Genomic DNA, 23,744 nt, shown 5'->3' with positions numbered 1-23,744 from the left:
AGTAAGGCACTGTAGAGTTAAGCAACTTGTCTCTGACTATAAAGCTAATTAGTAGCATAATTGAGATTTAAACCAATTTTAAAGATGATATGGAAAAACAAGTGTAATATTGCACTCAGCTAAACTACCTAACCTGATCAATTTTATTTAGTGCCTATGTATTAAATGTGTTACATATAGGGGCAATAAACTACAATTATAATATAATCTAATCCTTATCTTTATGGACTTTATACTTGCTATATAGTTAGTACATAGAGTTGACTGTAACATCTGAAACTAGAATGTAATTTCAATTTGAAGAAGTTCCAGTGATATAATGTAATCCTTATCTTCATGGACTTTTTATACTTGTCTGTATAGTTCATTCATAAAGTTGACTGTGACATCTGAAATTGGAATGCAATTTCAATTTAAATGATAGACATAATTCATCACATCTAATGGAAGATACTTTAAGACATGACTGAGACCAGAGAAATACAGCCAGTAGGTGCAGGCCTTGCATGTGGCTGACCTGGGTTTGATCACCGACATCACTTATGTCCCCAGGGCACCGCCTTGAGTGATCCCTGAGCCCAGAGAAACAAGTAAACCTGAAGCACAGCTGGGTGAGCCCCTACAAACAAAATAAAGCAAAACAAAACAATAGAGAAATGTCCTGAAAGCAGCCTCCAGACCACCAGTTGTTTTGGGTTCCCTAGCTGAAATGTTGTCTAAATATAGAAGCAACTACCTCTAATCTTGTTATTCCAATCAAGATATGTAATGGGCTTTGTGTGCGGAATTTCCCAGGAATAATATTGGAGTGTATATGCATAAAGTGAGAGTTAGAAGCTCTATTAGTCAAATATGCCCTAAATGATGTAAAATCTGTGTACCTTTCAGTAACTCCCTGCATGTCTGGTTCGTTGAAGTACAAAGACCAATGTTCTCTTTCAATAGGTGCTCATGCCTGTAAAAAACTAAGGCACGCTGAGGGGCGTGCGCACTCGCGGGCTCTCCGGGCGGCTCTGTCTCACCGCCCGCGTTCGGTGCTCTGGAACCGGTGTGTGTGGGCTGGATCGGGACTGCCGTTGGCCAAGGACAGGCGAAGGAAGAACGAGGACCAAGCTGGTTGCTGATTAGTTACCATTTATTCAATCTTTCATCTTCCCCATCTCCCGAACTCCTAGCTCCGTCCTCTCTCTGGATCTGCTCCAGCCTCTCTGGCTTCTCTCATCTCTCCCCCTACTTGTCTCTCCCACCCTGCCCTCTACTAGGCTACACCCAGCCAGGTAGCAAAATCAACATAAGAAAGCCCTTCCTGAGGGCAGGGCATTCCAAAGCCCTTCCTGACTCTTAAGGTTTTTTTCCTTTCCTTAGTCCAAACACTTACTAACATCTTAATATTAGTTATTTTTGTATGGACATAGCAAGAGATACATTGAGGCTTGCAAGGCAGCTCTCCTGGCAACATCTTGCCACAGACTCAGACCACAGCACTCAGGCCAGATTAATCATTCCTCACCCTAGCAGGGTCCAAATCTAGTTATCACTGTTTGGATCATGACAACATTTGTCCATGACCAAGCTCTTAACTTATAGTTAAGCATTAGGCACTTTGGCCAGGCCCATCTCGATGCCAGGGTAGCACACAACTCACCGCTTGCTCTGGGTCTATCTCGTCCCTCGTTGGGACCCTGCTTTTGGGGGCGCTAGGAAGTAAGGGCAGCTGAGGCTTAGGTGGAGAGAACAGATGCCAAGGAGGAAAATATCATGTAGAGTCAAATGACTCCCAGGTTACAAAAGCATAACATTTGTTAAGTCTTCCTGTGTCCATACAAAAAGGACATGACTCTGAATAAACTATGCAAAGGACTCAAGGAGAAGAGAAAAACAATATTTACAAGTCAACAGAACACTAAGAAAGAAGTTACAAATAAACACAGAGGAATGGGAGCACTGTGACGGGAGTAACCCAATAAACCTAAACTACCTGAGGCTATGTTATAATGCGACTGGCGATACTGAAAATCAAAGTCTCACAAATCCTTGTGTGTGTGTTTAATAGTTTTCATCTAGAGTAAATTTCTAGCACTTAACATTTTTAACTCATGTTTTGTATTTCCTTTGACTCACTCTTAGGCATAATTAGGGAAATCAAGAACTGTGAATATGTACTAATAAGGAAAGTGAGAATGTTTAGAAAATATGTTTTCATAGTGCTTTCGCATCAAAATATATTTATAACTATGCTTACAGTAAAAGGTTTAAATCATGCACATTAAACGTTACACGTGAAAATATACACTTAATTTTAACTGCTTTTACTAAAGGCGATATGGAAATATGCACGTTTTCCAGCATTTAAACTCTGGAAGTTATTTTTTTCTGGCAGTGAAATAGCTCAGTGGTAAGAGCACATGCCTTGCAGTGCTTGGCTTTGATTCTTGGTATCACAAAAAATGTTAATACACACTGGTCAGCAATTGTCCTTGCTTGATGATGGTTAGAGGGCTCTAGGTATGTATAATGCAAAAAAATATTTCTACTGAACACATTTTATTACTCTCAAAACATTATAGCGACATGTAGTTTTTTTAAAATTAATGAAGTGAAGGAGATGCCTAATTATAGGTATATGAAAGACTCAAGAAATTTTGTTCCATCCCATCTTAGCTATTAGAACACTGTAATTATTGTAGCACTGTAGCACTGTCGTTCTATTGTTCATTGATTTGCTTGAAAGGGCACCAGTAACATCTCCATTGTGAGGCTTGTTGTTACTGTTTTTGGCATATCAAATACTCCACGGGTAGCTTGTCAGGCTCTGCCGTAAGGGCGGGATACTCTCGGTAGCTTGCTGGGCTCTCTGAGAGGGACAGAGAAATCAAACCTGGGTCGGCTGCGTGCAAGGCAAACGCCCTACCCACAGAGACAAATGTATTTAATTGCTGAATCTTGTGATAAACCAATAGATGTAGCAGGGACATAGGCATGATAAAATTTATCGACAGAAAGTAAGAAACAGGACTCATGTTAAATGTTATCTTCAAGAAAAATATATGCGAAGGCATTAATTTACAGATTTTGTGTAACTTTGTAATCAGTCTATTGATAATTAAGAAGATTAAATTATCCAGTTAGTGGTTCATCTAATGATGCTGTTATCTTGCTTTGTTAGGGACTAACAGGACCTGATGGAGCCCCTGGCTCAGTTGGACCAAGAGGACAGAAAGTAAGTTATTCTCCTGCTACTAATTGCTGGTAATTAAATGCTGAAGTCTAATTTTGTCATAGTGTTTGCAAATCTACTAATAGATTAAATTGAGAAGCAGCTGAAATATACTTGCTCACCTAAAATCATGCTTTAATCAAATTGAGTTAAATTAAAAATTAAAATGGAGTTTAAGTGATTTCAATGTTGATGCAGTTTGCATATTTACATATTCATTCTACTAAAAGCTAAGTACAATGAAGCTATTTTTATTTTCAGGGAGAACCTGGTGTACCTGGATCTCGTGGATTTCCAGTAAGTAAATGTCAAATGATGGAATTGAAAATCTCTCGTCTTTCAATAAAATTCTGTTGCTGGAATTTTTTTTTTTTTTTGATTTTTGGGTCATACCCGGCGATGCTCAGGGATTACTCCTGGCTCTGCACTCAGGAATTACTCCTGGCAGTGCTCGGGGGACCATATGGGATGCTGGGAATCGAACCCGGGTCAGCCGCGTGCAAGGCAAATGCCCTACCCGCTGTGCTATTGCTCCAGCCCCTGTTGCTGGTATTTTTTTAAACACAGATTCTGACACAATTCTTAGCACAAACTTTTAAATACATTTTAAAAATCACACAAGACTTTGTGAGTTACTTAGATAAGTCTTTTGACTATGAATAGAAAAATTTTAGAGAAATTTGAGGGTACATCATGAAATACAGATACCCATTTGCTGGCTGTGTTTCCCGAGACAACCCTCTTTCACCCTCTTTTTACTCCATGTTGTTGTTGTTGTTTGTTTTACTTTTGGGCCACATGTAGCTGTGCTCAGAGATTACTCCTGACTCTGTGCTCATTCTGTGCTCAAGGGTGACTCCTATTGGTGGTCTGGAGTGTGCATGTAAGGCAAATAAATGTGTCTTATCCTCTGTACTATCTCTCGGCCCTTCCTCTGTCTGCTCTTATTGATGGAAAATATTTCTGTGTAATAAGAGCAAATCTAAGCATTAAATAGCAATAGAGTCCTACCACTTAATTGCACAACTGGTGTTTAATCTCTAATAAAATAATAACCATCTAATATTATTACTTAGCTGCTCTGTTCCTACATGGCATAGGAAGGCAGGTTTGTGTTTTTTCTCCTCAGATTCTTGGCTGCTTTTTTCTTTGTGTATTGATTTTTAATCTTTTGTTCTTGTCATTAATCTATATATTTCCCCCCATGTTCTCTATTTATACTGTTTTTCTTGCCATGTTTCAGCATCTGTCAACTTTTCATTATAATCCTATTTTCAGGAGTGAATAGCTAGCTGGCCTTTCTACCATATTTTTCAACTCAGCTCAATAGTTTATAGATATGCCTCTTTAAAAATTTAGTGAAATTTATCAAACATCTAGGTCCCCGATAACAAAATAACTTATTGATTACATCACTTTTTTCAAATATATCCCTTCTTTCCTGAATCGATCTATATATTAAAATGTTAAAATTAAAGTAATTTTTCAAGGAATGTCTTGACAAAGCTCCAGTTATTATTGAGATATACTGCTCATGTAAAATTCTTGCTTGCTTTAACTGCCTAAAGATTAGAAATTATACTATAATTATCAGGAGTTATACAGTGACTCTCCTGGATGCTTCAGATAGGATACTTTAAGAAGTCTGCGCTAAAAAGCTAGTATGAATAGAGCATCACAGATAACTGTGAAAAAAAGCTATTTAAGCCTGCGTGGGAGAGAAAACAAAAAGAGAAATCCTGAGGGGGAGGTAAGTGAACCGAGAAAGCAAAGTGAGAAAAAGGGATTCTAAGCAGCTGATGTTCAGCTTCATGATGTTCAACAAGCATATTGTTAGGGTTAATTATACTCTGGATTCTGTGCTAGTTGAGGTAAGGCGTAAAATGCGGTCACAATTTTTTAATTATATATAGCTTATAATTTGTTACTAAAATAAACATAAAATTTAAATGAGATGGAGACAGAATGAAAAACTATAATACCACATTCAGCATAGTGAATTAAGATCCCTTTGTTTAGGGGCTGGAGTGATAGCAGAGTGTGGAGGGGTTTTGTCTTGCACGTGGCTGACCTGGGTTGGATTCCCAGCATTCCCTATGGTCCCCTGAGCACCGTCAGGAGTAATTCTTGAGTGCAGAGCCAGGAGTAATCCCTGAGCATCGCCAGGTGTGATGCAAAAAGCAAGAAGAAAAAAAAAAAGATCCCTTTGTTTAATTTTTTTTTCTTTTTGGGTCACACTTGGTAATGTACAGGGGTTATTCCTGGCTCTGCACTCAGAAATTACTCCTAGCGGTGCTCAGGGGACCATAGGGGATGCTGGGAATTGAACCCGGGTCAGCCGAGTGCAATGCAAACGCCCTACCCACTGTGCTATCGCTCCAGCCCCAAGATCCCTTTGTTTAGGGTATTTCAGGAGAATACCATTTTGTTTCCAGTATTTGTTAGATTTAACTTCAGAACATGACCTGTCCAAGGGGATGTGTTGCTGACCCTTTTACTCTCCTGTCTCTATGTCTGGAACATTTATTCTGAGAACTTGCAAACATCACATTTTGAACTGTAAAGCAGTGTGTTTTTACTGCTTGTAATGCAGGTATCTCTAAAAGATAGAAAACTGAAAAAAAAAATCAAACTACCAGTTGTTTGTGTGGCTCTTTGTTAGGAACGTTAAGTTCTCCTGAAGGTGAAAAAAACGAATGATATTATTTTAATTTTCATAAAACAAAAAGTTTGAGGATTGGGGAGATAGCACGAAAGCTGCAGAATGTGTCTGGCGTGAGCTAGGTCCTGAACATTTCCAGCACCACTTGCTCCCTACCTCCCATTGCTGCCTTTTTGGCTCTAGCACTGCACCCTCTGCTGCACTGCCAGACCTAGTACCAGAGCAGCCCTGTGTCCCCTGAACACCGCCTAGGAGCACATGCTTCCCTCCAAAAAGTTGGAAAAACCATTTCTGGTGGGTTTAGACTATAAGGAACTTTTATGAGAGGGAAATTTGCAAAACTGGAATCAGTTTCTGGTTCTTTCAGGATAAGAGACATCTTTGTCCATCTTCCTTCAGTGCTTTCTTTAATCTGAACATTGCTATATGATTTTCTAATGAAGTTCAGTTTATTTTTAAGCTGAGTTTTTTTTCTGTGTCTTAATTTATACTCTATGGTAATGATATATCATAATAATTCTTTTCCTATTTAAGGGACGTGGTTTACCTGGGCCTCCTGTAAGTATCATCTCAGTTTATTTTCACAAAACCTATAAACATGATCTATTTTTTTTCAATCCTACCCTTACTCCCCAACAACCCTCTATGCTAGTTATGATATAAATACAGTGGTGTTTATGGTATCCTACCTACATGGTTTAGGGAGCTACTATGACAGAATCCTTATATCCTAAATAATTAATTTAAGAAATTTCCATTCCATTTAAAGTAACTGCAATGTAGTCAAATAGTGTTATAGTCTATAATATAAACTACAGTATAGTACACAATATGTATGGTATAGTGTAGTAACACAGTATAGTATGGACTATAGTATAAAGTGCTATAGTCTCTTTAAAAACCAACACTACCCAAATGATAATTCTAAGTTGGTTACTCATTTTATTTGATAGAATTTGTGACCGATTTTAAAACCATCTGTAAATCTGTCATGTCTTTTTGTCTTGTTTCCTTCAGGGTCCTCCTGGGGCAGCAGGACTCCCTGGAGAGTTGGGTCGTGTAGGACCAATTGTAAGTACTATAGATCATTTTTATAGTCATTTGATGATTTAACAGAAGATGTTATAGGTAGAACAAATTATACTATCTTATCTCCCTTCAAACAAAGAAAAGGCAGATGACTAGAATGAACTGAGGTTCGTTATATTGGTGGGGACTAGGGATAGTAATACTACTCCCTTTTTTTAGGGGGTTAACACTCAGCAATGCTTAGGGATTACTACTGGCTTTGCAGTCAGGAATTACTCCTAGTGGTGCTTGGGGGACCATATGGGATGCCTCGGATTGAACCTGGGTTGGCTGCATGCAAGACAAATGCCCTACCTGCTGTATTATCACTCCGGCCCCACTACCCTCATTTTTTAAAAAAGAAAATTATGAACTAAAAACTATAAGAAGTTTTTAGCTAAACTTTTCTTCCTAACTTCCAGAGTAGGTGATGAGCGGGAATCTCGCCTTCATGTTACAGATTCTCATCCAGGACTAGGATTCAATATCTTTTGCATCAGACTACCTGAAATGAAAAAGAAACAGCTTAGAATTATAGTCATGTATATTTATAATTAAACCTATAAAATGTAACATTTGGCAACAGAGAGCTGAACTTTATAGAAGAAATGCCTGGTAAATGTTTGATGTTAATATTTAGCTATTTAAAAATGTTAAGGTGGTCTCATCATGTAAAGATAAATAACTGTAAAGTTATTGAGAGGAGTTATGTATTATAGACTATTCTTCTTTATATGTGCTTTCTATTTGGTAAATATATTGGACACATAATGTGAAATAATTATAAAGTTAAATTAATCACAAGATGCTTAAATATTAGGAATATGCCAAAATATTAAGAAGAAAAACATGAATCAGAAGTAATTTTTTTTTGTTTTTTACAGTTACAAAGCTTTCATGTTTCAGTTTCAGCCATACAATGATCAAAAACTCATCCCACCACCAGTGCACATTCTCCACCACCAGTGTCCCTAGTATACCTTATCTCCCTTTCCAACCCTCCCCCTGCCTCCATGGCACACAATTTCCCCCATACTCTCTCTACTTCTGGACATTATGGTTTGAAATATAGATACTGAGAGGTTATCACTTTTGGTCCTTTATTGATACTTTCAGCACACATCTCCCATCTTGAACAATTAAGACTAATTGGAATCCATTTCTATCTGAATGGCTTATTTGAATTTAGTCATTTTTTGATTTTCTCTATTTGCAAGAGTGCTGTGGCAGACCAAATGTTATACCTTGTGGGTTCAACAACAGTATGTAGAGTCAGGTTCTATAGGGACTAATTGGATTTAGTAGCTTCAGAATGGGTACAAGCTTTCTTTTGCTATGATTAGCTGGATGGCACTAACTGTGTTGGTTCTCCAAGTTTCTGTGTAAATCAGCTAGAAAAAATATGTAATATTTCTATCATGTTTTTAGGATGGAGAACATGATTATTTTACAGAGAAAAATTGACTTTGTGGTTGTTCTTTTCATTGTTCCATCTCTCTCTCTGCCTTCTTTTCTTATCTCGGTGAGAGTAAAAGTTCTTTTTTCTGGGTTTGTGCAGAACTAGTTATGGGCTTTTCATTGATATCAGTAGCAGGATTGTTCATAGTTGATATCTGTAGAAATTTCTAATATTATTCTCTTCTGCTTCATCAGCTTTGGGGCTGTGTTCTGGAAAGTGTATAATCATTTTGTTACAATTTAAAATATTAGGGTGACCCTGGAAGAAGAGGACAACCTGGCCCCCCTGGCCCTCCAGGACCCAGTGTAAGTGTTTTGCATTTCTCTTCATCTAAGAGTGGAAATTAAAGAAACCTAAGAACCAAAAGTGGAAGTACCTATTAATTTATTGTTCTTAAATTAAAAAAAATAGCTAACATGTTTTTCATCTAGTCATAGCAAGGGTCCTTCCTCATGGGAAAAAATACAGAAAACACAATAATTTATAAAGTTATTTTAATAAGCAAGGATTATTTATTATCTTTTAAGGACCTTTTTATGCTAGCAGTTTTACAAATTCTCAGAATTTGGACATTATAAAGAAATATTCTCATATGAACTAGTTTTCACAAAGAATTTATAGAGCAAGAGGTTTAAAAATAGGATCTTAAGTAGGAGGTAATCCATATTTTTAATTAATGGTTCACAGTTCCCTATATTTCTATTCTATCATTTTTTTTCAATCTCCTGAAAGATTTAGTCAATTGCAATTTAGGGTTCTCCTAAAAAAACATGCCCGTGTGTCACATTTTTAGAATATTAGCATATTATGTGATGTCTGCTCTTTATTGAATTTTTATTTATTGCATTTTTTTGTCCAATAAACCGTGGCTAGTAGTTCTGAATGGAATATTCAAATCTTAACTTTTAATCTTCTCTTTACTTTAGGGGACTATTGGATTTCATGATGGAGATCCACTGGTAAGTTGGTGTCCTTTCAAAATATGCTGGTTTAAGCCAAAAACCATAATCTTAATACAAATTCCTTAAAAAAATCTTGTTTAAATAAATACTGGAATCCCATATTTACTGCACTTTTACTCAGCAGAGCAGTCATTAGCCTAAGTAGACTGTGGCATATATTCACTCTAACTGTTAACATTTTTTTGGTCTATCTTCAAAGAAACATTATAAAAGAGTCTGCTTTTTTTCATACTCTTCATTGCTTATTACCAAGGAATGAAGTTTTTTACCAAGTTTTTTACCCATTTTAGAAGCTACAATTCAAATTATTCCCTCTGAGATTTGTTTTACTTATGGACCAATATTATAGAACAAAATGATGATAAGTACAGTTTGCTTATTTTGATTAGAGGTTGTGAACCTTAAAAGAGAGCTAACAGATCAGACATGGAATGCCTAGAAACATTTTATTTCTTTAGTAGTTTAAATCTGAAATAAATATTGCAGAATATTAAGATCTATTACATTTGTATGGTGGATATATAGAAGGTTTTTTAAAAAATTATTTGTACTTTTCTGTAAGCTATGAATATTTCATTAAAAATAAATTTAAAAAAGAAAAGGAGAATCTAGAGTTATTTAATAAATATAATCAAAATTAATTCTTTTGTAGCTGTCTTACCTAAGAAAGAAAGAAAGAAAGAAAAAAAACCCAAAATATTACTTTGATAAAAGTTTGAGGCTCCAGTTTATGTGGTCCCTTTTTTTTTGGGGGGGGGTCACACCTGGCAATGCACAGGAGTTACTCCTGGCTCTGCATTCAGGAATTACTTCTGGCATTGCTCAGGGGACCATATGGGATGCTGGGAATCGAGCCTGGGTCGGCCGCGTGCAAGGCAAATGCCCTACCCACAGTGCTATTGCTACAGCCTGTCCCTCTTTCTTTCTTCTTGGCAGTGTCCCAATTCCTGTCCACCAGGTCGCTCTGGATATCCAGGCCTACCAGGCATGCGGGTAAGAGAATCATTTCAGTTTATTATTTCCAATAGTATTAGCAATAGTCCAAATCAAGTCTTTATGTATTGACCTTCTTAGTGAGGAGATGCCAAATGTAGAGTTGGTTCTTGGATGAATTAGGCAAGTCTGTGTTTGCTAATTCTATTGCTTCGTCTGAGCTTCCTATTCAATTTTAGAAATTTCACTGGCAGGCCGATCAGTGTTTGTTGGATTACATAGTTTATCTGTTAGTCAGGGAAATTATAGCAATAAAATGCATTAAATGTAGAGACTCAAAATATCAAATCAAAGTTTAGAAAATTGTCTCCCATTTAGGAAAATGGGAAGATAGGGCAGATTGTACACCTAATAGCTTTGAAACACTTAAAAAAATAAAAATATGGAAAAGCAACAAAATAGGCAAGAAAAGGCACTTTGCAAAGTGTTTTTCTCTACTTCTGCCATCATAATCGCTGCAATATTCCACTTAAAAAATGAATGCCAATACTCTGGATAGAATGATTCTTTTTCTAGTCTATGAGTCTAAAGTCTTATTTATTTATTTATTGTCTAAAGTCTTTTTGAATAAAATAATATAGAGGGATAAAATTCTGCTATGAACTGGAAGGTCTCAAAACACTGATTTTCAGTGATGACTTTCTCTTAGATAATTTTTTTTTTGGTTTTTTGGGTCACACCCTCCGATGGTAAGGGGTTACTCCTGGTCTGCACTCAGGAATTACTCTTGAGTGTGCTTGGGGGCCATATGAGATGCCAGGAATCGAACCTGCATATCGACTGCATGCAAGGCAAATGCCCTACTCGCTGTGCTATCGCTCCAACCTCAGATAAGTTTTTTTAATGTAGGAGCACTGCTGTTTATTCAGCTGAATGATCAAGCTGATTGAATTGGGCATGAACTCCACCCACATTAGATAAGTTTTGATAGGTATCCACAGCTTTAAAAGATTTGATCCTGGATCTGTGTCTTATTTTTGGAAGTCTTGCACTAATTGACAAGAGAGGCACTGAGAGTAAAATTTTTGATAGATTTAATTTTGGAATATTCATTTCACATTTGCCTCATATTATTGCACAAGTCTCACATATATCAAGGGCAGAAAATGTCAACCTAACAAAAGAGATAAGGATTTTCTTTTCCTGCCTTCAGTTATTATCCTTTGTATCTTTTAAAGTTACTACATATCTAGAGAGGATAATTGTCTAGAGAGGAGCCTGTAAGGAGCAACAGGTAAGCCATTGAGCTAGTTCTTGGTATCTCTGGAAAGTAAGGTACTGATTTTAGAGAAGACTTAATCCTCTTCACTCAACTGGAGGGAAAATTAGAGAAAGAAGATATCCGGAATCAGCAGGCAAATGCCAATGAGTTGTGTGACTGAATTAGATGTTATTTTAGAACAGTTTTCTTCTATTAGCTAAACCTGACATCTATTAATATAGATACATATAGAATAATACATGTAGTATTATGAAAATTGATTAAAGTAGTAATTTTCTTTGTGACATTACCTTTTTCTTAGCGTATTGACACAGCTTTAAAGAAGCATGCTCACTTTATGAGCTTTGTGATGACTTTATGTGTCTTTGGCCACTTTCTTGTATAGCCAAATGCAATTATTAATTGAATTTATTTATGTTTGCACTCTTAGGGCCATAAAGGGGCTAAAGGAGAAATTGGTGAACCTGGAAGACAAGGTCATAAGGTAAGGGGAAATTAATGTTTAGTGGGTAAGATGTAGTTAGTCAATAGTGATCAGGTTTATTAAAAGGAATTTTAAGGCATCAGAAAGAATACTTAGGCTTTTCCTTTCAAATGATTATTGACAATTTTCATCTGTAGATGTATCAACATTCTGACTAAGCAGAATACTTACAAGAAACCATTCAATTACAAAAATGCAGAGTACTGTACAATTTCATTTTTTACTGTATTGCTACCCTTGCATTCCTTTTCAAATCAATCACACTCAGCATTTTTTTTCTTGATGCTTTTGATAGTCAAATGTTTTTGATAGTCAAATTCATCTGGTTTGTTCTACTCCACTAAACAAAATTTTATGACAAGTGTAAAATTTTATGACAAGTGTTGCTGAGACTAGCAAACAGAAAAGTTGGTAGTTGGATTATAGCTTCTCAAGTTCTGAACTAATTTATCTGTTTGCTTCTGGCCTTATTTCAATATAGTTTTTGAGTAATCTAGAAACTAGCAAGAGGACTTAGAATATTATGTATACAAAAAAAATGGAGTGCTCAGCAGAACTTGCAATAGGGCTGGCATGTCTTGTAACACCAAGTCTGAAATATAAAGTAAGATGATCTTTGCCCTTTTTCCATCCGCAGTGTTAAATAATTTTTCATCTCTTAATTTTATAATATTTTACAAAGTCAAAATATTCTTTTATATTAAAAAAGAACCCTATTGGGTTCTCTATACTTTGTTTATTATGTCTTACATTTTCATTGTGTAGTGAGAAAAGATTAGTCTTTTTCCTTTGGAAGTCAAGTATTAGATGATTTGCAAAAGTGTTTTCATTTCTGAAAGTATGAAAGTTAATTGGAAAGCAGAAGAAAAAGGAAAAGGAAATGCCCATTTGGGGAAAACATAGTGGAAGATTGCATCATCAATAGCAACAAAATAGTCAAAATGCCTTAGAACAAGCAAGTAATTAAAATCCTATATGAAGAAATGAGCATATAATTGATGAAAAGTATTCGACTACATAGGGATATACATTAAATATAATTAATTAATATTGTAAATATTCTATTTTTCATATTGATTTTAATACAAATATAAAACAACTAGTATTTTTGTGAAGACTTAGTCAAAAATTTTGAAGTTCATCTAGAAGTGTAACCATTTAGGAAAAATTTTAAAAAATTAATAAAGGATGAGTAACTATCAATAAAAAATGATGTTAAAGGAATTAACTAAAACTTTGGGAGAAATATAGATAAATATTGATTAACTTGGGGGTTGGAGAGCATTTTCTATGAGTGAAATCTAAATATAAGACAGAAAAGACATAAAAAGGCTAGCTATATTTTTAAATCTCATAAATGCAAAAATAATTATATAAGTTAAAAAATAAAAGTCACAATTGTAGTTACTGGACAAATAGTCATAATTTGATCACATTTTCTTATTAATGCACTCTTCCCACTGCAGACACATATGTGATACATGAAGTATCTCTCTCTCTCCTCCTCCTCCTCTTCCTCCATTCTCTCTCCTCTTCCTCCGTCCCTCTCTTTGCCTTACCCTGTTCTCTATAATAACTTGTATAAGATGGTATTTAACTTATTTATAATATAATGGTTAGATTTGAGTGACATTATTGGTAAACTTTTTTCTACTTTCTAAGAGTTCTATAATTAATATGGATTACTCAACTCATTTAAAACAGTGTTTTAAAGTGCACCACAATATTTTTGAGAATGCAAATGAGTTCACTGATTTATTCTGAATTTATTCCTATGTTTATTTTATTAGAATAACATTTGGAGTGCTTTTCTCTGTTGCTTTCTAGGGTGAAGAAGGTGACCAGGGAGAACCAGGAGAAGTTGGAGCTCAAGGACCTCCAGTAAAGTATTTTTAAAAAAATATTTAATCAGGATATACAGATTTTTTCCCATTTCTTTTGAAATATATTCTATTTAGCATTTAGATAAATAGTATTAATCTGTTTTTCTACCAAGTCATATTGGGAGATTGTTATCTTTTTTTTTTCTTTTCACAGTAAGAATAGGTCCACATCATGTCCACATTAAAGCATTATTTTTTTCCTCTTAGGGTCACACCCGGTGATACATAGGGTTTACTCCTTGCTCTGCACTCAGGAATTACTCCTGTGGTGCTCAGGGAGCTATATGGGATGCTTGGCATCGAACCCAGGTTGGCTGTGTGCAAAGCAAACACCCTACCTGCTGTGCTATATCGCTCCATCCCCCAAGCATTTTATTTTTCTAAACAAACAAGTTCTATCTAATTAACTATACCGGTTTACTAGATTTCAGGATCAGACACCCAGGAAGCAAAAATTTGGCATGAGAGGGTGATACATATATTTTAAGTTTTTTTCTTTGATAAATTTTCTCTTTATTTTTGTAATTTTTTTGGCAACATTGGTTTGCAAGAATATAATATTATCATACTAATCTCACCACCAAAGTACCAGTATCTGTCCACCACACTCCACTGAGTTTCAGCAGATCATACCTCTCCTTTCCTTTCTATGGTTGGAGTCCTGTGGGTTTGTTTTCACCACATGTTGTCTATACTCTCCATTGTTTCTTTACATAGCACAAATGAGTGAGATCATCTATTATTTGTCTTTCTCCTTTGGATTTATTTTACTTAGTTTGACAACTTGTAGTCTCATTTATGATGTTGAAAAAGAAGGATTTTATCTCTTCTTGGAATTTCATAGTATTTTATTGTGAATATATACTGAAACTGCAACTTCTTTTCACCTGTTCATCTGTTGTTGGCATTTGGATTGCTTCCAGATCATGGCTATTGTAGATAGACTGTACTGAACATAGGTGTATATGAATCTTTCTCTCAGGGTGTTTATGTCTTCCTGGAATAGAAACCTAGGACTGGAATTTCCAGTTTACATTTTTATTTTTAACATTTTGAAAAATCTCCATGCTATTTTTCACAGAATCTGAACCAGTTTAAATTTCCACCAAGAGTGAATAAGATTTCCGTTTTCCCCACATCCCTGCCAGAACATGTTTCTTTTGATTTTGGTCATTCTCACTGGGATGAGGTGAAATTTTGTTCTTCTGATTTGCATTTTCCTGATAATCTATTCTGATCATTCTGTCATATATACCTGTTGGCCATCTCTTTGTACTTTTGAAAAGAGTCTGCTCAGCTCTTAACCCTGTTTTTTATAGGGTTGTTCGCTTTTCTTTGGTTGAGTGTTTTTTGAGGAATGGCCTTTCAAGTAGTGCTCAGAGGACCAGGGGCCCCAGTAGTCATCGTTTCAGTAGTAGTACCCAAGGATGTGGCGCTTCAGTGGTACCTTGTGGGTCCTCCATAGCAACACCTGACTAAGCTTGGGATCTTGTGGTTGAACTTTGAGTTATTTATGTATATTTTATATTATTTTCTCTTTAGAAGATGTATGGCATGGATATATTTCCTCTCATTCTCTCTATTTTTTTTTCAGTGATAGTTTCTGTTTTCTCTTGACATGTAGAAGCGTTTAGTTTGATAATCTCATTTCTTTTTTGCTTTTAATATGCCAGTTGAGTTAAACTACCAAAACATCACTGAAGACAGTATCTTGTGTTTTTTTTCTTTGATGTATTTATGAAAGTTTGGGGTCTTACACCTAAGTCATTAACCCACGGTGAGTTAACTTTTGGACATGGTGTGAAATAGTGAATCAATCTAATTGTTTTTTATGAAGAATGGACTTAGCTATTAAGTCACACGGGAATTGTGAGGGAATCTGGAGTCCAGGGTATTTGTTTAAGAATCCTGACTTCCCTGAGCCTTTCATATGAGATATTAAGAAGCTAGACATTTCTCAGGTAGAGAATAGAGATAAGTTGTGTGAGAGATATATACTATTATAGCTTAGTAATGTAGCTTTAATGTAGCTTAAAGTTATTTTTTTTTTAAATCCCCAAAGTTCCTTGGATAGGATTTTGCAAGCATTATTTGAAAAAAGGTTTTTGACCTGGAGAAATAAAACAGAAATTAGGGAAAATGCCTATAGTAGCCAACTCAGGTTGGATCTCTAGCATGGCATCTGCCCCATGATCCAAGTGATCAATTGGTGGAATAATGTTAGTGCTTGTTGAACTTCGGGGCAGTAATGAATATGCCCCAAAAGTTTCTTTTTAAATACAAATGCGTCTGTAAAACTGGCAGGGCTAGAGAGTTAGTACTTTGGTTGGGTGCTTGCCTTGCATGTAGCAGATCTGTGTTTGATTCTCTGTACCCCATATGGCCCCAAAATCTATGAGGAGTGTTCCCTCAATGCAGAGCCAGGTGTAAGCCCTAGAACGACTGGGTATGGTCCAAAAATATTAAGCAAAAATTAATTATTGAAAAGTTTGGGGTTGGGGCTTAAACCAAGTATCCCATATTTCAGAGTTTGAACTCGGGCTTTTCCTTGGTCTATTTTCAAAACATTGATAAGTTCCTTTTGGTCAAACAAAGCTATATTGTATAAGCTTGCTAGTTAATTATTTTGTGAAGACTTTCATGATTCTTATACTCTGTCTGTGTTAAATATTTAATCTAGGCCAGTCAATAAAAAGGTTGAAAGCATAAGGAAAGAGTCATATAGTTCACTGTGATTTTATGGGTGAACAGAGCTTGCTAATTGTTAATAATACCAGATATTAGATTTTTTGATATTTTTACCTTAATTATTCTAATTTTACCAGCCCTATAAAAAGTATTTTAATGCTCTGCAGGCTTATTTCTGAATAATAAAATATATAATATTTACTCTAAAATTACAAAAGCTTTTTATAACTATATAATATATTTCCAGTAGGCATACAGTATAAAGAATGACTTTCTTTCTTTACCCTTTCCTTTCCTCTTTATTAAACTCCCAAATAGTAAGAGAATATAAAAGTGACCAAAATTCTTCCAAAAGTTTAAAATTTCTTACCATGTAATTATAATATATTTTTTAAAAGTAGAACATATTTGGGGGCTGGAGCAATAGCACAGCGGGTAGGGCGTTTGCCTTGCACGAAGCCGACCCGGGTTCGATTCCCAGCATCCCATATGGTCCCCTGAGCACTGCCAGGGGTAACTCCTGAGTGCAGAGCCAGGAGTAACCCCTGTGCATTGCCGGATATGACCCAAAAACCAAAAAAAAAAAGTAGAACATATTTTAGAATTATAATAGCAGAAATAAAACCTTGAACTTTATGCACAAGTTCTGTCCTTCAAAGTATTTTTCTTAAGAAAAAAATTTGGAATTCTCATGTCATTCATATATTTATTGAGTCAAAATACATATATTTGTATTTTAAGAATTATTTTTGTGGAATTATCTTCAGAAAGGGCAGCTTTTATTCTTTTCTTTTTTCTGAGAGATGTATTTTATTTATTTCTTAAAATTTTTTATTAGTGAATCACCGTGAGATAAAGTTACAGACTTACAAACTTTCATGCTTGTGTTTCAGTTATACAATGATCGAGTACCCATCCCTCCACAAGTGCCCGTTTTCCACCACCAATGGTCCCAGCATCCCTCCCACCACTCCCACCCTGTCCCCTCCACTCCACCTCACTCCTGTGACAGGGCATTCCCTTTTGCACTCTCTCTCTCTCCTTTTGGGTGTTGTAGTTTGCTATAGAGGTATTAAGTAGGCATCATGTTCAGTCTATAGTCTATTTTCAACCTGTATCTCCCATCCCTAGTGGGCCCACCTTGCACCCTTGAGCAGCTTTATTCTTAAGTGACTTCTCACATCACATATCCTAGGTAGCTATCCTCAACTGAATCATCCCATCCATTTGAACTTCATGTGATTCCTCACTTACCTAGACAGAACTTGACACAGATTGGGATGCAGGATTAGCCTTGGAATAGCCCCATTTTCTCCAAGGGAGGACAAAAAAGGAAAAACATGGCTAAATGTTCTATCTTTAGTTATTCTGAGAGTTACTTTGAAATTCTGTCAGAAGAAGCTATCCCTCTTTCCTGATGAGTCATCCACCCACTGCTGAACCCCAGGGAACCCCCAGGCTGGTGCTCAGCTCTCCATGAATGCTGTCCGTTTCTGGATTTCTACTGCTGTGGGACTAGAGAGACAGATTGGCAACTCTTGATGTGAAAGGATCCTAGAAACTTTACTCCACAACTTTATTGTGTAGAATTACCCACGTGCCTTTGAATTGTGAATTATGGTACAGGGTAGATAATCCTAAATCATGTTACCACTGCCCCGGATTGGAATTCAGAATGACCTTTATGAGATAAATAGTGCAATGAATAATTACTACAAGTGGTTTTGGAGATTTTATGTCTAGTTATGTTTCTGTGGGCGGGTCAAAAATTTTCACAGTTTTGAAAGGGTTTTTGACATTAGAAGAATTATCCTTGCATTTTTCTTTCTAAACTATAAAATTTTATTTATATACTATAACTATTTCTTTTTTAATTTCTGATTTCTCAGAATAGTGCAATATTATTATGTCCATCTCAAGAGGGCCAAGATCATGTGCCAGAATCATAGTTATGTTAACATTTATGGTTTTGAGTCACACAATTATTTGACCACCATCACCAAAGTTTAATGTTTTAATATTTAGTATTCTTTGGTTATAATAGCATCCTTCTTAATGATTAGCTTATGTGAAGCAATGAAAGAATGTACACTCCAACTAAGACCATTCACTTTTCCCTTTCTATTTCTAGGGATCTCAAGGATTGAGAGGCATCACTGGCATAGCTGGGGACAAAGGGGAAAAGGTAAGAGGATAATAGTGATAATGATAAATCAGAATTCAAATTTTAACCATTGTCTTATTTTCAGCAGACTGCTTTTATATTAGGGGGAGGTAATTTGTAGCTATTTGGTTAATTTCTCACATTCATGTTATAAATATAGATGATAGAAAAAAGTTACATATGTGATATGTAGGTTATATTTTAAATTATAATGAGTAAATAAGAGGAAATGGCTGTTTTATTTTCTTTTTATTGTTATTGACAGTTTAATAGCATGGTCACAGCACTCAGTTTGCAAGGCAAGGACAGGGTAGGATGGTGAGGAAGAAGTAAAGTGAGAAAAGAGGACAAAACCCAAGAAACCAGAGCCATTCTGGCTCTCTTGCCAAATCCTCATAAGAGTCAGACAGTTGGGACTAGAGTTCACCAACTATCCTGTCTTTAGCCTGGCCTCAGATGCCAGATTCTACTAGAATTTGCATGTCAAGCACTCTGGAAGATGCTTGGGGAATATCATAGAGAACTCCACTCTTCACTGAGTTTACTCTTTACTGGAAGAAACTAGCAGACATTATAATACAAACAAGAGGGACATAAATTTGAAGACAAGTGAGGGGAAGAAAGAAATACAAAACAATGTCTAATCTGTAGGGCACTTGAAAAGACACAGGAAAGAGATGGTGCTAGAAGGATGCAGAGCTTTAATGCTTTAATGAGCGGAGGGGAGAAGGCAGATGGAATAGAGGAGGGATCACTAAGAAAATTATGACTGTAGGAACCAGTTGGGATGGGAGATGCATGCCGAAAGTAGATAATGAACCAAACATGATGACCTCTCAGTGTCTGTGTTGCAAGCTATAATGCCCAAAAGTAGAGAATATGGGGAATATTGTCTGTCATAGAGGCAGGGGGAGGGTGGGAAAGGCGGCTATACCTGGGATTTTGGTGGTGGGGAATGTGCACTGGTGGAGGGATGAGTGTTTGATCATTTTGAGATTGTAACCCAAACATGAAAGCTTGTAACTGTCTCACGGTGATTCAGTAAAATAAAAAAAAAAAAAACCCTAATAAATATAAAAAAAAAGAAGGATGCAGGGCTTAGCAAGGCAGATGATCTAGAAGCATGAGGTGTTGCCATTGTTTTAGTGGAGCATGGAGGATGGACAATGCTTAACTGAAGAATATCACTGTCACTGTCATCCCGTTGCTCATTGATTTGTTCAAGCGGGCACCAGTAACATCATTTATATCATTTATTGTGAGACTTGTTACTATTTTTGGCATACCCAATATGCTACGGTTAGCTTGCCAGGCTCTGCTGTGTGGGCTCGATACTCTCAGTAGCTTGCCGGGCTCTCCAAGAGGGGCGGAGGAATCGAACACGGGTTGGCCACGTGAAAGGCGAACGCCCTCCCGCTGTGCTCTCGCTCCAGTCCAACGGGAGAATATATCAAAAGCAAAGCAAATCTGATTGGTCACTATGCATAACAGGAATATTTTTCTGTCTCTATATATTTGTATAGGGATGGATATAGCTTCTCTATTAGATTTTAAGAAAATGGCTACCAAGTACTAAAAAGTATGTGGAGCAAGTCAATTTGTAGGTTTTAGAAATTATTTTTTTAAGTATCTTTGCTCGCTAAAATGTTAAACTCTCACAGTATATACTCACAATAAAATACCATGCAATTCTAAGAAGAGATAAAATCTTTCTTTTTCAACATCATGAATGAAATTACAAGTTGTCGAACTAACTAAAATAAATCCAGAGGAGAAAGACAAATAATAGATGATCTCACTCATCTGTGCAATGTAAAGAAACAATGGAGAGAATAGACAACATCTGGTGAAAACAAACCCATAGGACTCTGACCATAGAAAGGAAAGGAGAGGTATGATCTGTTGAAACTCAATGGAGTGTGGTGAGAGTTTAAATGTTAAACTCATCTTTAGCACCTCTTTGACTAATTGGGCTAATACAGAAGGATGGAGTCATTTATTAACAACTAAATAAGAATAAATTGCATGTTGTATGTGTTCAGTAAATTAAATTAAAAAAATTGTAAAGTGCACTATTTTGTGAGTGAGAAATTCTTTTATAAATAATGCTTTTGTTTATTATTAATTTTTTTAGCAGTAAAGTAGTTTTGAGGGGAATACTAATTCTAAGGAGAATGTAGAGAGAGAGAGAAAGAGAGAGAGAGACAGACAGAGACAGAGTAAGAGAGGAGGAGGAAAGCCCCCTAACTATAGGAAATTTATGCCTAAAGAAGGTAATGGCAACCGTGGTTTGGAATGCTGTAAAGTAAAAGAGAGATTATGCATGGAGAATTGGGATGCGGGTGATCTAGTGGAGTTTGACCTGAAGGAAAGTTAGGCATCCCAAACTGAAGGAAGTGCTTTTATTTCAATTTTAAGCCACTTTATTTCTTCTATATAAAGGCTCTTTATTTTCATTCTGTTGCCTTTGCTCTTCCATTTCCTTTAAGAATATTTCTTTTTAAAAGCATGGTTTAAAAATTTTTATTTTTCTTAAACCACCATAATTTACAAAGTTCTTTATAGATGGATTTTAGACATATATATATTTTAAAACTTTTTATTGAAGCACTTTGAAATAGACCCTTACAAAGTTGTTCGTGATTGGATTTCAGTCCTACAGTATTCCATATATGTTTTAGCACCAATCCCACCACCAATGTCTTCTTTCCTCTACCAGGATTCTCAGGCTTCCATGCCCCCCACCCTGCCCTCCCAACCTGCAGGGCTGATAGGCACCTCTTAAAGCTTGGTTGTTGAAGTTTGAATCTCTTGTTTTCAGTGCTGTTGACTCTGTGGTTTGGGTATTAATGGTACCACTTCTTTACACCACTGATGTACTCAGATCTCCTTGACATCTGCCCTGGTTGCTTCCTGTCCAACTTTTCTTCCTCCCTCAATTTCTTTCCTATTTTGTCCTTCTCCCTATATAGTGGGGACAAGGGTGGTCTAGGCATTCCCCCTTTCAAACATTGTCGTTTCTTATCAAGCACCATATTTTTAAAAACACATTGCATTCTTTTGTATGTCTATATACTGGTTAAATGAAATAGTAATCTCTGTTATATCTTCTGCTATTAAAGAATAAAATCCATTAATTTTGTAGTTGCTGATACATAAGCCTGTGCATCTTCTGGATTTAAATAATCCCCCCAACTACGTGACTCTTTGGAACCAATTACTATTCTTGATATGTTCTTTATTTGAGGTATTTTTCTACTTGGTATTTTTCAAAATTTCTCATTTCCTCTTATTTCTGTCAAATTGCTTTCAATAGGAAGAAATGGCTTTTCTCATGAACTCAGACCCATGGAGTGGTTACCTAGTAACAGCAGTTTCGGTCTGAGCTCATGCTGAACTGCAGTCAGAGAGAAAGCATCAAAGCCACTTCTATAATGCAAAGGCCGCTCCCTGGCACAATGCAAGGTGAATGATGAATTCAAGGTCTTTTAAGGGTCTTCTAAACCGCTTCTTCCCTGTGAATGCCTTGCACCTTGTTCTGGTTTTAGAGATGAAAGAATTTCTAGGCTGTGTGGTACCTTTGCTTCAATTGTGTTCTTTCTTTGACTCTTCCTGTCTGAATCTTCTGTAAAAATTTTAAATAGTTTTTAATTCTTACTACAGACACAGTTAAGTGGGTTTTCTTGGCATGACAAATTACCCAATATTCTTTTGACTGTTTCCCTTTAATTTTATCATCTCTCCACTGCAGCCCTGTTCATTAGGACACAGCCTGTCCAGTTCTGTTTCTCTCTTCTGTCTTCTCATTTATTTAGTAGGTGAAAAAATAGTGTAAAGAGGGAAGTTGTACTTTTTCTATGTAGAATGCGCTAATAGAAATTGTCTTCATTGAAAAACACATTTTTATTCTAACAGTAAAACTTGGGAGGTAAAATGTGTAGAATATAACCAAGTCAGAGATAATTCCAAGATAATTCATTCTAAAAATTCTGCCATTCTTATGCAGCCATCACTTTGCAGGGTGGCTCTATTGATGAGCAAATAAATTGACTGCTTTACACAAAAGAGATTTAACATCTCCCCGGTACCAAGGAGAGGATGCTCACATCCTAATTACAGTTTTGAAGCACACAGTTGGACTTCTGATTCTAGATTGTGGTGGAAATCTAGAATTTCAGAAATCCTTCCTGTAGCAGCAGAGTTTGGCTGATGTTTGGGAAACTCCTAGGTCTTTACCAGTATTAAATTTCATGGGAACTGTGGAGTGGTTACCAAACTGCTTCCTGTAGGTTTGTCACATTCTTTCATAGGTACCAATGATTTTTATAGCAATTGAGAAAGGATACTGGGTTAACTTAAAATGTTCAAAATGGTGTTAAAGATTGAGTTTAGGTACCTGTGGTGTAGTAAAAAGACATCAACTAGTATTTTTCAGAACTGAGGCATCTGGTGACATATTCCTTGGGCTCATTGGTGAAGACTATGTAGTAAAAACACAAAATTATCATTTTATCTCATTACTAAACTTTTCTGGAAAGACTAATGCAGCCCATAGCACATGTGGTGTCTCACTTTTATTTTATGTCTTTTTCATTTTCTTCAGGGTGCTCGGGGCTTCGATGGGGAACCTGGGCCCCGAGGTCTTCCTGGTGCACCTGTGAGTAGTTTTCCTTCTAGAAGACTCAGTAACAGACTTTTTAAAAAGGAAATGGATTCTTTTACTACTATATGTAGTGTGCTATTTACATATGATAATAAAAGTGGAAAATTAATTATGTTTATTAAATAAGTTTAAATTCAGATGAACAATTCTTTCTTGAGTACAGAAAATGTTTTGTGATTTGCTATTATTATTTATTATTTATTTATTTATTATTATTTATTATTTCTCTCATAAGTGAAGCCAGATTATAGTTGTATGTTTCTTCTACTTTATTTGACA

The 23,744-nt window shown here is 36.0% G+C and overlaps 1 protein-coding gene across 1 annotated transcript in view; it reads left to right on the top strand.

The window, feature by feature from the left end:
- COL9A1 (collagen type IX alpha 1 chain) overlaps positions 1 to 23,744 on the top strand; it is a 102,302-nt gene that overhangs the window by 35,128 nt on the left and 43,430 nt on the right. The window contains exons 11-21 of the mRNA XM_004605885.2: positions 3,167 to 3,220; positions 3,479 to 3,514; positions 6,414 to 6,437; positions 6,897 to 6,950; positions 8,658 to 8,711; positions 9,333 to 9,365; positions 10,305 to 10,361; positions 12,014 to 12,067; positions 13,895 to 13,948; positions 18,770 to 18,823; positions 23,406 to 23,459. Coding sequence (XP_004605942.2) covers positions 3,167 to 3,220; positions 3,479 to 3,514; positions 6,414 to 6,437; positions 6,897 to 6,950; positions 8,658 to 8,711; positions 9,333 to 9,365; positions 10,305 to 10,361; positions 12,014 to 12,067; positions 13,895 to 13,948; positions 18,770 to 18,823; positions 23,406 to 23,459 — 528 coding nt within the window. The remainder of the gene's footprint in view (positions 1 to 3,166; positions 3,221 to 3,478; positions 3,515 to 6,413; positions 6,438 to 6,896; positions 6,951 to 8,657; positions 8,712 to 9,332; positions 9,366 to 10,304; positions 10,362 to 12,013; positions 12,068 to 13,894; positions 13,949 to 18,769; positions 18,824 to 23,405; positions 23,460 to 23,744) is intronic.

Source organism: Sorex araneus, chromosome 4 (genome assembly GCF_027595985.1).
Source record: "Sorex araneus isolate mSorAra2 chromosome 4, mSorAra2.pri, whole genome shotgun sequence".
NCBI classification, from domain to species: domain Eukaryota; kingdom Metazoa; phylum Chordata; class Mammalia; order Eulipotyphla; family Soricidae; genus Sorex; species Sorex araneus.
Note: the sequence above shows the minus strand (reverse complement) of the source record. Positions and strands in the feature narration are given on the sequence as shown.